The sequence below is a fragment of the Meriones unguiculatus genome, chromosome 16 (assembly GCF_030254825.1).
Source record: "Meriones unguiculatus strain TT.TT164.6M chromosome 16, Bangor_MerUng_6.1, whole genome shotgun sequence".
Lineage (NCBI taxonomy): Eukaryota > Metazoa > Chordata > Mammalia > Rodentia > Muridae > Meriones > Meriones unguiculatus.
In genome coordinates this window covers 56,499,303-56,514,931 of record NC_083363.1, presented here as the reverse complement: position 1 = coordinate 56,514,931, position 15,629 = coordinate 56,499,303, and the positions used below count along the sequence as shown (strand labels likewise).

The 15,629-nt window shown below is 46.8% G+C and overlaps 1 protein-coding gene across 20 annotated transcripts in view; it reads right to left on the bottom strand.

Annotated features, from left to right (window-relative positions):
- The window catches only part of Dst (dystonin), a 405,488-nt gene that overhangs the window by 110,448 nt on the left and 279,411 nt on the right, over nucleotides 1-15,629 (bottom strand). For 14 of the 20 annotated variants that reach the window (XM_060369832.1, XM_060369829.1, XM_060369837.1 and 11 more), the window contains 9 exons: nucleotides 9,368-14,740; nucleotides 9,087-9,236; nucleotides 8,414-8,629; nucleotides 8,091-8,240; nucleotides 6,698-6,931; nucleotides 5,414-5,566; nucleotides 3,753-3,986; nucleotides 3,063-3,329; nucleotides 320-865 (listed from right to left, as the gene is read on the bottom strand). In XM_060369832.1, the coding sequence (XP_060225815.1) occupies nucleotides 320-865; nucleotides 3,063-3,329; nucleotides 3,753-3,986; nucleotides 5,414-5,566; nucleotides 6,698-6,931; nucleotides 8,091-8,240; nucleotides 8,414-8,629; nucleotides 9,087-9,236; nucleotides 9,368-14,740 (7,323 nt within the window). The remainder of the gene's footprint in view (nucleotides 1-319; nucleotides 866-3,062; nucleotides 3,330-3,752; nucleotides 3,987-5,413; nucleotides 5,567-6,697; nucleotides 6,932-8,090; nucleotides 8,241-8,413; nucleotides 8,630-9,086; nucleotides 9,237-9,367; nucleotides 14,741-15,629) is intronic. The other 6 variants (XM_060369842.1, XM_060369843.1, XM_060369844.1 and 3 more) reach the window with 1 other exon arrangement.

The window sequence follows — 15,629 nt, the reverse complement described above, 5'->3', positions numbered from 1 at the left end:
AGGGAATCATACCACAGGAAACCTCCTGGGATCCACCCGAGGCTGAGCCCTCCTTCTGCTCAGTTAATATGCCCCACCTGGTGGTCAAATTTGGTACTGCCGAAACTGAGAACAATTTCTGGCAGACCTCTCTGGAAACCAAGTTAACCTCAAGTTGATAATCCTCCACAGGCATTTTTTCAGAAGTAGAAGAGATGGATAAGACTACGATTTCCCCGTGTCTATGTTTATATTTATATATATTTTACTTCGAATTCCGAAGAGGACAGGTAGAAAACTAACCTCTACTCAAAAATAAGTAAAAGGAAAATAAAATTACCTTGGCGTACAGAGAGCGAAAGCGGTCCGTGGCCTGATCCAGTTTAGTCTGAACCTCTCTGTGGGCCGCGGAAGTGTCGATGCTGTCCTGGTCAAGCCTGTCGCCGTCTCTCCTGCTGCAGGATCTGGCAGCTTCCAGCACCCTGTTCCCGGAGATGGTGATGTACCTCAGGTCGCCTTTGTGCGAGATGACGTCCTCGGAGAAGCTCTTCTGCCTCTTGAGCTTGTCCGCGAGGCCGGCGAGGTCGTCGGCGCCCGCCTCCAGGTTCTCCAGCTCCTGCTCCGCCTGCTGCAGCCAGTGCTCGAACTCGCCGTGGTCGGCGTCGAACTTCTCCAGCTCCTCCTGCAGGGAGTGCGTCAGCTTCATCTTCTTCTCGCTCCCGGCCAGCGCGGCCTCGTAGTGCGCCTTCAGCGCCTGCGTGCTCCTCTGCAGCTTCTCCTTCTCCTCGGGAGACAGATAGTGGCCCTGTTTCTCTAGCAGCGCCTGCGCCGACTGCGTGGCCAGGATGACCGCCTGGTGCCGGGCCGCGATCTGCTCGTGCTGGGCCTGTGTGGAGACAAGTCTGTGGGTCAAACCACAGTGCCGCCGGGGACCCTGTGGCCTCGGGGCGGGCGGGCTTCCGGGACCCAACCTGCTTTTCAATGCCCTTCTCAAGCTGCCAGATACATCCTCTCGTTGTCCTTTCTGCAAATGTGCTGCTCAAACGGCTAATGGCCCCAAGCAATGGTGCCCATTCCCTGTAATGGCCTACGCGAGCCGGAGCAGGATGGCATCACAGGGCATCACAGGGCTCTTTCGGCTACACCTGCTCTCTGCCTGCCCCCACCTGTCCCCACCCACCTGGGTAGGCACCCTGCTCCGTTTTCTCCTTGTGTTTGTACCTGGTGGCAGCTGTTTCAACAGATACCTACACAGCTGCCTCCACGCCCTGTGAGTATCTGTACAAACTCCAGCACACGGTTTCATCCTAGCTGCTTGATCTAAATACTGAAGACGGAACCGCGTTTCACTCAGTTCCTCTTGACTGACTCACGAGACCCCTTTCCTCCCTTAGTGCCTGCTCCCTTCCACCACACCGTAGGACGTAGCTATTACGTGCTATGTGATCCTCGCCCCCTTGGTAGGCGAGCACCAGGAGGGAATCCCAAGCGCCTGCAACAGCGCCGACTCTCACCGGGGCAGAGGGGGAACGCCGGCAGACCAGCGACAGGCTTAGAACACTGAGCGGCCAGGCCTTGCTCACAAGTCTGTTGGCAGCCAGTGAGGTGCAGATCTGGGCACACTTACATTCTCACTATCGGCAGCAGTGCCCAGCACCGTATGGACCGATGATAATTATTTTTGCTTAAACAAATTTTCTTCCACAAACTGGGTCTCTGGCATTGGAACTATATTCTTATGCTCCTCTCCATCAGGGCTTTTGCCTTCGGAGAGGATGGATGTACGGAGTACCCTAAGTAACGCGATCGGTGTCCTTCCTTTTCTACATGGGAAATATCACGCTGAAGGGAGGAAGAGGCTTGACTGACCTGGGGCCGGCACAGTCGCAGGGGGTTAACGCGGGGCCCCTGGTTGTGTCCCCACTGAAATAGCAGCTCTGAAGGATTCTTAGTCTGAAGAGCTCAGAAGGAAATGTCACACTCTGGACCCTGGCTCGGGTGACCTCCACACGTTAAAGCATACTCACTGATCATTTTTATGACCTGGGTTAAGCTACCACCGCTTCATGACTTTTCAGTCATAACTCATCAACTTCCTTTGGGAGTTCATGCTTTTTTTTTTTTTTTTTTTCCATTTTAAAAAACAGTAACAGTGAGAGCCTGCTCCTAGGCGTTTTGAAAGTGTGAGCATGCTCACCGTTCGGGCCGAAGTTACATCTTGTAGAAACTCTCACTGAGGATATCCTCTCGGCTCCTAGGACAGTCAAGAGAGCTGAAAAGGCCCCGCAAGGACAGTCATGAAGCAGTGAATCCTGCAAGACTCAGTCATGGAGACAAACCTGTCAGCTCGGGACACCTGAACGGTTACTCCAACACTGCCTTTGCTCCGGCAGTAAAGGCACGAGTGACAGCTGCCACACCTGGGCTTCAATGCTCCATAACGGCCTGTGCCGCCGCCTGAGAATGATGGGGGTTCAGGGCCATGCAGCACAGTGACCAAAACTATGGCTGAGGCTGAAGCCAAACTCTAGCTGTAAAACATGTGCAGCCTGGGCGAGCTCCTTCAGGGATGTACGCTGCAACTGTCTCAGAAAACGGAATCTTAAGACCTCAAAGAGTAGCTAGGGAGACTAAATGAAGTGGCCGGAAGGTGCCGGGCCACCGTCACTGCTCCAGAGAGGTCATCTATCTGCCTCCTTCCTGCCGTTCTTTTTTATTTTTTAATTTATGGACATATGCCTGTTCCGGATGACCTTGGAGGTGAGCTGGAGTTACAGGCAGTCGTGAGCTGCCTGGTGTGGGTGCTGGGGACTGAACTCGGATCCTCTGTAAGAGCAAGCTTCCTCAGCCAGCTCTCCAGCCCTCTTCCCTTTCTAAATCAGGGCCTCAGCTATGCACAGAAGCCGAAGCCAGTGTGCACTTTTTACTGGGTTTACTTGCTTAGAACCTACATGGTGATTTATACTTGACATAACAAAGACCCTGGGGAGGGGAAAGTCTTTATTCTCTGTGGTCAGAAAGGCTCGGTTTTCAGAGCTGTTTGATTCTTTATTGAGCACCACATAGACCTGTAAGCAGCACACCTTGACTTTCTGGTACTGCTGGTTCAGATTCTCCTCGGTGGTCCCACCGTCCCCTTCAGCATCCGTCTCCATCAGGTTCCCATTGACTGCATCCTCCTCACCAGCTACTGACTTGCCATCACCTTCATGCAAATGGGTTCCATTCTGCTCGATCAGCGGCGTGTGCTTCCTCCCTGCCCTTTCCGAGTCTTTCTCAACGTTCGTCAACCAGTCCAAAAGGTTTTCTATTTTGGTTTTGCTCTCTTCCAGCTGCCTCACAGCTGCAACCTGGGTAGGGAAGGTTTGTAAGTAGACAGGCGTGGCTTAAGCTTAACACATTAAAAAGAATAGCTACTTAGGTAATCCTAAATTATAAAAACTAACACATATTAGAAATGGATGGGAGTTAAGCGACCAGCAGTTCCTCTACTCCGCCTTCGAACAGATACTTTGAAATCTGAACCATAGTCTGCGGCTCTTCTCATACCCAAAGTCTCTCAACTGGCTTCTGCTTATAAAATGATGCAGCAAAGCCAATTCTTCCTAGCTTTGTATCTGGTAACTGTGTACCCAGAGTCTCCACACTCCAGCTCCCAGTGCTAACCATTTACTGCTCGGTCGGTACCACCTGATACACTTAATAAAAGCAGGCAGCTAGCGAGTCAGCCATCTCTGGTGAAGCAACCGTGTACCGTACAGTCAGACAGGCACCTTTTCAGTCTCTTCCTTGATGGCCGTCGTCACCGCTTTATCCAGCTCCTTTCTCGACTGTTCTGCCTTTAAGTTCAGCTGTTCACACTTTACCTTCGCCTCAGTTAGTTTCCGCTCAATCAAAGCTTTATCTTCTTGGGACAACTCTTCGCCACTCTCTTTTAAAAATAGTTCCGTGTTTCTCACTATTTCTGCCAATGCCTGTGTACTTCCTTGCATATCCCTCTGTAATTCCTTAAAACACACAGAGAAAACAGTACGCTGTTGTATTTCCTGCAGAACTGTAATTGTAAAAGAGAGTTACCACCAGCAAAGAGACTGACAAACACAGCCAGAAAAGCATAGAGTGTGTGATAGTGTGAGTTGATTTAACTGCACTTTAATTTTCAAGTAATTTGAAGTCCCAGCATTAAAGCTGTATGAGCCTTGAAAGGTTAATGCTTAAGAGTGAAACATTTGTGAAACATCGAAAACATGGAGGCATTCATATATGAGCTGCACAAATTTGCGTGGTGTTTGCATAAGCATGTTTACAACATAAATTGGTTGTGATACTCTATTTCTAAACACTGATACATATTATTTCCGACTGCGCTTACTCTGTGGTGTAGGCAGGCTGAGAAAGCCATCCTCCTCCTTCACCTCCCAGTGCCACACTTACAGGCATATGTCACCCCACACCCAACAGAACCTTGACTTTTAATACTTATCTATTTCTCAGGAAAAAAACAAAAACAAACAAACAAACAAACAAAAAACCAAAACCACAGGTTCCTCAGTGAATTGTGACTTTTTCTTTTTTTGACACTGGGTTATATATGACGTAGTGGTTGCCTCCCAGCCCTGGCTACTAGGACTCTTGAGACTAAGATCTCTCTGGAGTTAGAGCTTTCCCTCGCCTGAGCGGTAAAAATTTCCCTCTGTGATCTTCACTCTTAACAGCAAGGGAATTCTGCTTTTATGCATTTTCATTTTCTATAGTGTACCACTTCATCTGGACAATGCCTTTCTCCGTACGCCATCTTGAGTTTCCTCGAGGTTCTGAGTGTGGGCCTTGCATGTGAGCCTGTACAGTAGGCCACTGCGGAGCGCCATTCACTGCAGAGGTGACCTGATGCACATTTACTCGGCTTTAATAACAATGTGGCAACTTAGTGAAGGAAGCTGAGGTCACAGGCGTGACGAACACTGAATCTGAAGCAAAAGCTACATACGTGGCTCTCTTTCTCCTCACACCAGAACACAGGTTTTCTTATCTGGCATTTTGTTATTTTACCCCTTTTCCTTCCATAAAAAAACAATAAATTACAGGAAAAGACCCAAAGAACAGGAAGAGAGTTAGTACTGTGCTGAGAAAGAACTCAGGCTGAAGCCTATTTCTCCTGATTTGCAACTGAGTCAGCAGGCCATAAAAGCGTTCACATTGTAATGCATCATTTGCCCCCTTGGCAAAGTATGTCACCAAAAACGTCAGGGAAAGTACACAGCCCGCTTGAAGTTTTAAGTCTAGCTTTTAGTATAAAGTGTAAAGCTCTTTCCCAGAGCCTCTGGGTATGCCTTTGCTTCTGATACATCTAACATGTTTCCGGAAATCCCAGTGGCCTACCAGAGCTCGAAACCAACCCTAGCAAGGATGGACAGCTGTGGCTACGAAGGTCTACCTCTTGCTTCAGCTGGTACTTCTTTAGCTCCACCGTGCCATCCCCAATCACAAAGGCCTCTTGGTGACTGATCAGGCGGTTTTCAGTTTGGGTGAGGAGATCACACAGCCCTTGGAGTTTCTCTTTGTACTCTTGTTGACGCTCTGCCACCACCTAAGATGGAGAAACAGCTGTAGTGGCCAACCTTCCATTCGCTTCTAAGCAAGCCTCTTAGCAGAACACACCTTTCAAACGCCCTCCACTAAGCTCTTAAGTATGCTGTAAACATGGTAGCATTGGAGTGCAAAGTGGGCAAGGACAGACAGACAGACAGACAGACGGTATGAGCATGACCCATGTACACAGAAAGAGCCTGTTTGAGTGCTGTTGCTCAGCAGCTTCTATGCTCAGCAAACTGGCCATGCATATGCATAAGAGACTGGAGCTTCTGATCGACAGGAGGAAACATCCCATTTTCTTAAGCTCTTGAAACCTGCGACACACACAGTTAATTCTGCAAAAGGACACCAAAAGAGAAGTTAGTTGTGATTTGTCAGTAAACATATGGATATGTATATTTAGGTTATCATGCTACACACAATGCCTGGATGCTTCAAGAATTAAAAAAAAAAAACACATTACATGCACTACTTTTATTTCATCATGTTCTTTAGTCAGTACTGAGTTCATTAAATCTGACAGATAAGTCAGAATTTGTATTTTTCCCCCATTCCACACACCATTCATTATCTAGCTCAGAGCAACAGTAAACACAGATTCTGTTGACTAGAGGCTCGGCAGAGGCCAGGCACAGGGCTGTGTTTCACATGACTCACTTTGTCAGTGCTCACAGCATTACCCGACCAACATTACTAATTCATTAATGAGCGAGGTGAGGGTGAGTGACCTCACTAAGCCACACAAAGTAGGTGAACTGGAGCATTTCGGACACAAGCTGAGGCAAGCCAGCTCTACAACAAGTACCCCTCTCCTTCCAGGGGAATCGTAGTACCCTGAGCCTTCAGAGCTAAACCTTCGTCAGTTATTCCTGGGCACTTCTGAATGCTTTCTTGCTCCCACTTTCTGGGAGAGAATGAAGACTCTCACCTAACAAAATGCTGTTGAGAACACCGACAAGGATCGGCTACGTGAGACCACCCACGTGGAAAACTATGCCGTGACCCACCCCGGGGGTTCTGCTCGGCACCCACTCCGCCACACCCAGAGCACCGCCCTAGGTGGCCTAAGTTATGGCTTCACGGTGGACACGGGGAGCAGGGAGCACACTGCACAAGAAAGGCAAACCTTCTGATGACCAAGCGCCTGCGCCAGCCGCAGGTGAGCCTCCAGCCGGCCCGCCTCGGCCGTCACCAGCTCCTGCGCGTGGAGGAAGCACTTCTGGGTTGCACTGAGGAGTCGCAGCAGCTGTCTGCTCTGCTCGGGAGACAGGTCTTGGGCGCAATCAGAGATGAAGGACTGTGTGTCAAAGGCCGTCGTCTCCAGCTGCAGTTTGGTGTGTGAGAGGTCTCTCAGCACAGTCTGTGAACAAGAAGCAGTACAAGTTGCAGGGGAAGGTACCTGCCGTGAGGTTCGAGAGGATGAGTGACGCTGAGGTACACGTAAATATGACCCTTCTACCGGCACCGAAAAGCTTAACGAGCCTTTCTTGGTCTCGGTCAAAGAATCTACTTATTCATCATTTGGTGTAAAAAAAAAAAGTGATTTCACGTTGCAAGTGTGTATGATGCGTGTGTGTGTGTGTGTGTGTGTGTGTGTGTGTGTGTGTGAGGTCAGAGGACAGCCTCGGGTGTTGGCTATTGCCTTCTGCTTGCTTGAGACTGGGCCTTTCTTTCACTGTCACAAGCTAGCCGGCCACAAGTTGTCGGGGATTCTCCCGTCTCCACCTCCTATTTCTCCAGTGAAGCACTCTGCTTCAGATGTGTGTCACCCACTCAACTTTACACTGACTCTAGGGAATTAAACTCACATCCCCATCCTTGCACAGAACGTGTGGTGAGTACTTTATATCCTAAGCCATCTCTCCATCCCAATAATAAAGAGTTTAAAGGTGATATTGGTTAAAATATAAACAGCCCCAAGAGTAGTCTCTCTTTACCTGATTTATCATGCTTAAAATGCAACTATATAATAAAACAAAAAACAAACAAAAAAACCCAAAACAGGTTCATTCATCACAGTGAAAGGGACATTAACACCACAAAATAAATGCTAATATTTACATTATTCTTTCAATTGTGGTAACACATAACAAGACCACACAGAAAACAAAATATGAATTAAATAGGCTATAATTTTAGTTTTCAGATTCTTAGGCAAGGAGCCCAAGTGTTCATGGAAATGTTCAAATTAAGAGTCTGTAAAGAAAAATTCAGACTAAAATTTATTACCATACAAATATAACTTGAGATACTCTACTTTGGCTAGTTTATAGCTATCTTATGTTTATATAATTCATTTATGAAGGACATAAAGACAAATGTTAGTCAGTATGTTAGTGGTAGTGAGAGTTTGGTATGATGTATGGTGTAACTTCTAGAGTTAGGTCAACTATGAAAAGAAATTTGTTCAAGCCAGAGACAGGAGATAATCCCTCAGAGTCAATAAAAACTCAGGGAGTTTGTATTTGTCATGAACACGTCTCGCACTAAGCACACAGGGTCTATACTTTGTCACTTGCCTTAAGAAACTCTAGAGCCTTCTTAACAAGAGCAGTATCCTGGATGTCCACAGTTTGAATATCCTTCACAGATTTGCTTTTCTCTGATACCCAATCTGAATACGATGTAAGTTTGTGTAGGAAGTCTTCATGACGAACTGCCAGCTTAGACTAAAAAACAAAATTATGGTTCATTTCTTTTTGTCCCCCAAATTTCAAAGCCCTGCAGTGATTCTGTTTGAAAAGTTGAGAACTGTAAAGATATAATAATTAAATAAAATACCTCATAGTACACTTTAAATTCTCAATCAACTTTCACTCAAAACTTGTCATTTTATGCTTACCATTTCAGAGTCAATTGCAAGTGTGATCAGTTTCCTTCTTTCTGAGCACATGCTGCTGAGAGATGAGAAGGCATTCTGTAAATCTTTGTGGCTTTTGCTCAGTTCTTCGTGATGTCTTCTGGGAAGGTCACTGGGAAAAGACTTTAAGAATTCTTCTGCCAGCTTTAGATCTTTTCTTAATAACACAGCAATTGGAGCCAATCCCAACTCGAATGTCTGCAGAGAAATATATCCCCATCTATTACTACTTAGCAGAAAGCACAAACTCAAACACAAAACATGAGAGCAAAGATTTCTGCTTCTTGTAAATCGTGCATTAAATGGCACTATCCGTGAACCACAGGCTTCCGTAGCTGGGATCTGAATGTCTCCCAAGGCCCAATGCTTTGGACCTCAGCTTGGTGCAGCGGAGGAACAGAAACTTCCAGAGGTGGATTTAGTGGGGGAACCTCAGATCCCTGGAGTTGGTGGACTCTCACAGGGGCCAGGGCAGTCCAGTTCTTCTTTCTTCTTCTGCCTTTCGTTTTGAGGGGAAGAACTACTTTGCCACAGACTAAATACAACAGGATCAAGGGATCATGGGTTACAGGCTCCAAAACCATAGCCCAAATAAACCTTGTTTAATTTGAATAATGCTGGGAAGCTGAAGATCACGCTTGCAGATAACTCTTACCTCAAACTGCTTAAGCCGACTCCTCAAGGCTTCTAGAGTGTTATCCACAGATGCCTGGCTGTCTAAGGGGGGCTTCATATCTTGAAGCAAAGCCAAATATTCATGCATTTTCTCAGTATGTTGCAAACACTGTTGTAACTCATTGGAATACTAAGAACAAAATTGAACACAGTAATTAATAGCCTTTATGAAAACAATTTTAATGCAAACAAAATATATGGGATTATCCCCACATTTCCTGCTGGAATTGTCATGGAGGAAAAATGCATATGTCAACTCACTTTTTCCTTTGAGCTATCATCAGAAGCCATTTCTTTTGATCCCAAAATACATTGTGAATGGCCTGGGGGCTCACTGCATAGCTGTTCAAGTGTCTCGCCGTTTCCTGGCCGTGCTGCGGGGTGCACACTGGGGTGTTCCATTTCCATTTCTCTCACGGTCTGTGGGCTTGGGGAACAGTGATTTCCTTCTTCGCTCTTTAGATCCCTGCGGTTGTACGGTTTTTCTCCTGCCATCTCAGGAGCAGCACATGGTTTTTGACTCGAGGCTTCGGCCTGTTCTCTTTCTGCTGCAAGCCCATCAAAGAGCATCTTGTAAAAGGCATTTTTAAGTTTTAATTCAGACGCAGTGTCTCTTTCCTCTGTACTGCACTCTATCTGAGTTAATGCTTTCATCAACTCAGATGTGCCTGGGGTTTCTTGGGTGTACTGCTTTTGTTTCAACATATCAAGAAGGTCCAACTGAAGTCTTGTAATACAGAGGGGATCCCCTCCACTCTCTGCCTTTGGTTGTGATGAGCTAGCCATGGCAGAAACGCCAGGACTGGGCACACTAGATACTTCACTTGGCAACTGAGACAAGATAACTCTCTTAATGAAGTTCTGAAGAGAAATTTTAGTGCCTGTGCAAGATGAAGGGTCTCCAACCTCTTGGAGATTCACATGAACTTCTTCTAACATGTTCTTCAAAATAGCCTTTCCATCTTCCACAAATGCCAGAGACAACTCAGGAATATGAACTTCTCTCTCTCGGGGTTTTGGAGATGAGGCTTGTTCTCTGTGTGGGTGTTTCTCAGCCTTTTCTTCCTCTCGGCTGCTTTCCAACACTGAGCAGCCCACACCTGAGGTGGTGTTGGAGGTAGTTTTCACTCCAGTCATATGGAGCTTAGACTCCACAAAACCAGTATTTTCTCCACAGTCCTCCACACTTTTAAGAAGTAAGGGTGACAGCGTGGTGTCACTATTTTCTGGAGGTAACGGGAGAACTCCTGTTTTTTCTTCTGAGATACTTTCCTTGATAGAAGTGTCACCTTGCTGGATCTTGGCACCTGGCGGCCAGTCTTCCTGGGGAATGACTGCCTTTTCCTCTGCACTATTTACTGCATATAAGTCATCTTCCATGGGAGAGGAAACTAGGATATGTTTGGTTAGTTCCAGCACATCTGCGTTTTTATGTTTATCACTGTGTTCTAAAGAGGTAGGACTGTTCTCTTTCTCCGGCCCTCCAGTGAAGGAATCTTCTTCCACACAGCTCCTCACCCCAGAGGATGTTACACCTGAAGTCAAGTCAGCATGGGCCTCTTTATAAACTGAGCCGTCAAATATTTCTGCAAGAGTCTCAAGCAGAATAGGACTTTCACTAACCCCCCTTTGCACACTCTTTGGTTCACCTCCAAGAGCCACCGTCGCTGCTTTCTGGTCTCCTCTGTGTTCAGGTTTCTCAGAGTTCATCAGCAGAGGAGGAAACTGACTCTTACCAAAGCTGAGGCTCTCTGTTGCACTTTTGTTTGGAGAAGAGCTGAGATATCTTTCTTCTTCTTCTTCTGGGCCTGCTATCAGCCCTTCTTCTATCCCAATGCCTATTTCCTGAATGGATGTTTCATGTATCAACTGACCATTTCTGCCATCTCTACCTTTAACCAGACCTCTTCCATTCTCTTGCTGACCCCTGTCATCTAATGTAGGTGATGAGTGTTTTTCCTCAGGTCTTCCTACTAACTCAGTTGCAGAACAAACTACTTTATCAAAAGAGGGACTGGTTTTTGGTGATACACTCTCAAGACATTCGTCTTCGGCTTTTAGAATGTTTGTAGATACTGGTCCTTGAACCAACTTGACTTCTGTGCTCATTACATCACTTTCTAAATCAGAAATCAAATTGGTATTATTAGGTAAAACATTTTCAAAGCCCAAGATTTCTTCTGAGGCGGTGTCTTCAGCATTAGACAACGACACGTCTGTAGTTTCCACATGGTTAGACAGACTTCCTTTGTCTTCTTCATCTGCTCCAGTCCTGAGTTCTGGATGGTTGCTTCTCTCAGCGTCTGGACCTCTCATGCCAGCTGCTTCTGTCTGTAAGACAGCAGCGTGGCGTTGCTTTCCTGATGGACTACAAACGTGCGTTTTGTCTAGGAGAATCGTGTTACAGGTACTTTGGTTTTCATCCCTGTGTTCTTTTACAGGAGTGGCAGACAACGAGGGCTTCCCATTCTCATCTTCTACTCCTTGTCCTCCTCCTCTGTCACCACCATCTTCACTGCTGTATTCCTCATTATGAATATCACTGTCATCATCATCCATGTCAGTACTGTCACATATATAATACCTGTCGCTTTCTCTACTTTCCGTGGAACCTACGTGATCAGTGTCAGACTGACTTTCCTGGCTACTGTCACACTCTTCTCTCCTCCCTCTCCAGCTATCACCAGGCATTAAGGAAGCTCCTAAGCTCTCTTTCCTTCCTATAATGTCACCATCACTCAACGAATCAGACTCATTATTCTTAAGGTCAAGTGGGTCTTCCCTTTTGGCTGTAGGTTCCACTAACTGCACATTCACCTTGTTTGGGCCAACTGAATTGAATTGTTTCAGGTCAACTGAATACAATCCAGGTGTCTCAGTACCTACAAGAAATTCCTGAGGACAATGAACTTTGCTGTTCACACTTAAGCTATCATCTATTCCTCCTTGAGGTAACACAGGACTTTTCTCCTCTTTTGAGACTTCATAAAAACCATCAACAGGAGGAGGCGTCCCATCGTTTTCTTCCTGCAGTGTGTCATAGTCCTCAGGTTGCAAACAATCATGGTCATCACCTTGAAGAACTAGAGAATCATGGTCATCGTCTTCAAACAAGGGGGTATCATAAAAATAATCATCACTCTCGGTGTCTGTTCCCGTGTCACTCTGCTGATCAGCCAGCAGGGATGTCTCATAGTCACCAGCATCGATGGCTCCTTCAGGTGACAATGTACCACAAGTAGGTGTGCTGGCGTTCCACGAACCAGGGATCACGGAGCAGGAGTAGTCTTCCTCCTCAGACCCGGTTTTCTCGTCTTCGTCTGTTTGCTGAGCATGTTCACTCTCACAGGAAGCAAACGATGTGCACTCGTCGCTGTCACAGTGTGTGTGCACAGTGCCGCCCCCGGTATCTACAGGTCTCTGCTCACAGTGCTCCCCTTGTAAGCTGACGTTAATAGCTGCGATTCCCAGAAACTGGTCCTGAGATATTTCTCTTGTGCTCTGCTCAGCTGACACACGGCGGCCACCGAACGCCAGTGCAGAAGATTCGCTCATATCTCCTGCGGTCTGTGGGGTATGTGTATCACTGAAACTCCCCTGACGGAGCCCCACCTCATCGTGGCTTAACAGGGCACTTAGCTGAGGGGAATAGTCAAAGACAGGTGGGCCCTTCTGGATATCATCTCCATTCTCTCCTTCATTCAGATCACACAGTCTATGGGTCTCTGCCGTCAAAATATTACCTGCAAGATCTCTGGTGCTTTTAGAATGGTTACACCCATCTGGATGTGCCCTTGTTTCAAGGTCACCTTGATTTTCACAGTCTTTAAGAATATTCCTGGGGTCATGTCTGAGTGCACTCCCCTCTGCATATTCAGGTTGGGCTGAACATGGTGCCGGTTTGGGGACACACACACTAGATGGGCTGCTGGCTTTGTGAACAACTGTTGTTGGATTTGCTAGGTTTTCTGGCCAACACAACTCACTCCTGCCATCATCGTTTCCCGCCTCTTCATTTATGGCACACTTCCCGTTTGCAAGCGTCTCTTTACGTTCAAGTTGTCTGTGAGGAGCTTCATCAGAACCAGCTGCTGAGGTGGGACACTCAGCATTCTCCTCACGGGATGCATGATTAGGAGAGGCGTCGGGGATGCCTGGGACAGCAAGGCCTTCCCTCCCGGGCGTGTCGGCGCCGAGCTCTGCACCGCAGCTCTCCAGCAGCATGCCCACAGCCTCGCCCAAGTCTCCGTCGTAGAGCAGAAGCCTCTGCCCCGTGTTCGCGTCCATGTAGCTGTTCACCATCAAGTAAGACAGGAATAACCTTTTGGTTTGTTCCGAGTTCTGGGTTGTGGCTGGCTCTTCGCCATCGGAGCCATCCTCTTCTTGCCTGTAGTCGTGAACTGTGGATGGCTGGAATTTACAAAAGGAGAGCCATCTTTTGGCATTTTTACACGCTGCTAAGTCTCCCACGTCTGGCATTTTGTCTGGCAGTCTTATGTTCTTTAAAATTGATGCTGTGTTGTTATCTATGATGCCGAGCTGCTTAGCAACATCCAAATCAATGACCTGGGAGCTTTCTGGGATATAGAGAGCAGCGATTTTCTGTCTCCCATTCAGAATTTTGTAGGCTAATTCATTTGTGATCAGCTCTTGCTGTAAGGAGGAAGATGTGGGAAATATTTCACCGGACTGGGGCCAGATGAGTCCAACATAGCCCCGCTGAGCCTCGAGAACCAGAAGCGCACTGCTGGATGATATCAAGTCACACTGCACGGCTTCATCTACCGTCAGCCGCTTAGCAGGGTCTGAGCGCAGGATCCCACCCGTCTGAACCTGATAGGTGAGGATGCTACTTGCAGTGTCTCTGTCAATCATGCCCTTTGCCATGGCTTCTTCAACAGTCATTCTCTGGCCAGAGTCGCCATGGACCAGACCGCCAGACAGAAGCTGTGCGCCTAACAGCCTAAGCATGGTTTCTCTGTCTATGAGTCCTTCGTGAGCCGCTCTCAGAATGCTGACGCTTCTCCCGCACCTCAGAGTTATCCTGCCAGCTTCCTGTGGTCTCACGGGTAAAAGCCACATCCTGGTATTTTCCTCAAAAATGCTCCTTTGTACCATATCAGTTAAAGAGACCTTCTCAGAGGTGCATGGGTCAATAAGGTCTCTACAAGTGTCCTGCCTTTCTAGGACTTTAGAAAACAATGCCGAGGAAATCAAATTCTTCTGGAAAGCCTTTTGCAAGGTCAGGCGTTCGCCCGTGGCTGGAACAAGCAGAGAGCCTGTGGAAAGCAGCATCTCGAGAACTCGGATGGCCGTGGGTTCTGATATCATGCCCTGCGCCAGAGAGTCTAGCACAGGGACCGTGGCTGGTGACGCGGTAGAAATGATCTGCTTAACTTCACTTAGTTCTCTCAGCTGACACAGAATTTGTTCATCAACGAGGCCGTGGCTTTCGGCATCTCTGAGGTCAAAACACTTTCTTAACTCTGGTGAAATTAAGCCAGAAGTCACCAGCTGTGCCTCGAGCAACCTGACCCCTGTTTCATAGTCAATGAGGCCTCTTAAGACCGCCTGAAAGACAGAAAGGACCTCTCCAGTTGTCTGATTGATGGTGCCCGCAATCACCTTATCCGGCTGAAAGGGAAATGCAGAAAGCTTGGGTCAGTCTGGTACCTAAGGCAGTATCTTGCAGCGTAGGTGGCTTTGTTTTATAGTAATATACTTAATCGTAAAAAAGTCCTCTACTTACCAAGGCAGCGTGTGAAAGTTAGGCAGCTCAATGCACAAGTGATCTATGTCAGTGATCTATTCAACAGCACAGGATGTGATAAAGCTTTGAAAACAACATGCATCTGTGAATTGAAAACTTAACATCTGTGTATACTAACAAGGTTAGTGAAGACACAGGAGTAGGTGTGACAGTGAGAAGACAGAACACATATCTATCTAGAAGGCAAATCATGCTTTCAGCATCTAGGTGAGATTAGAGTCTAGTGACAAGGAAGAGAGCATCAAACTCCATGCTACTGATGTTTACAGCATACAGACATTTCCAAGGATAGTAAGACTAAGGAGCCAAAAAACTTGTTACGTACCCCAAAACATGACTAATTATGTGAAAGTATTTCTGGGAGTCATGGGGTTGAATATAACAAATAGCTTTTAACATTGTGTTGGACACATTACTGAGCCGGATAATTTTTAAGTGATTTTTTAAAGACGATATGAGATATAAATCATAGCCTCCCACCACTCAAATAACTTTCAGGAGTATCTCTGACAATCAAGAATCTCCACAGCATATCACCTGCAGAGATGACCCACAGGCTCTTCTTTAATCACATTTTATAGTAACATACTGAACATAAGAGTAAAAGAATGGCTTTGAAAAAGAAGAGTTAGAATGAATCCTCTTTCACCATGCAAGGCAGAGATTAAGAAGGCATAGGATGATGGTCAGCACGAGTAAGGTTGCATTTTATAAACAACAAAGAAGCCTCCACACTCTCAAATCCATTCTATC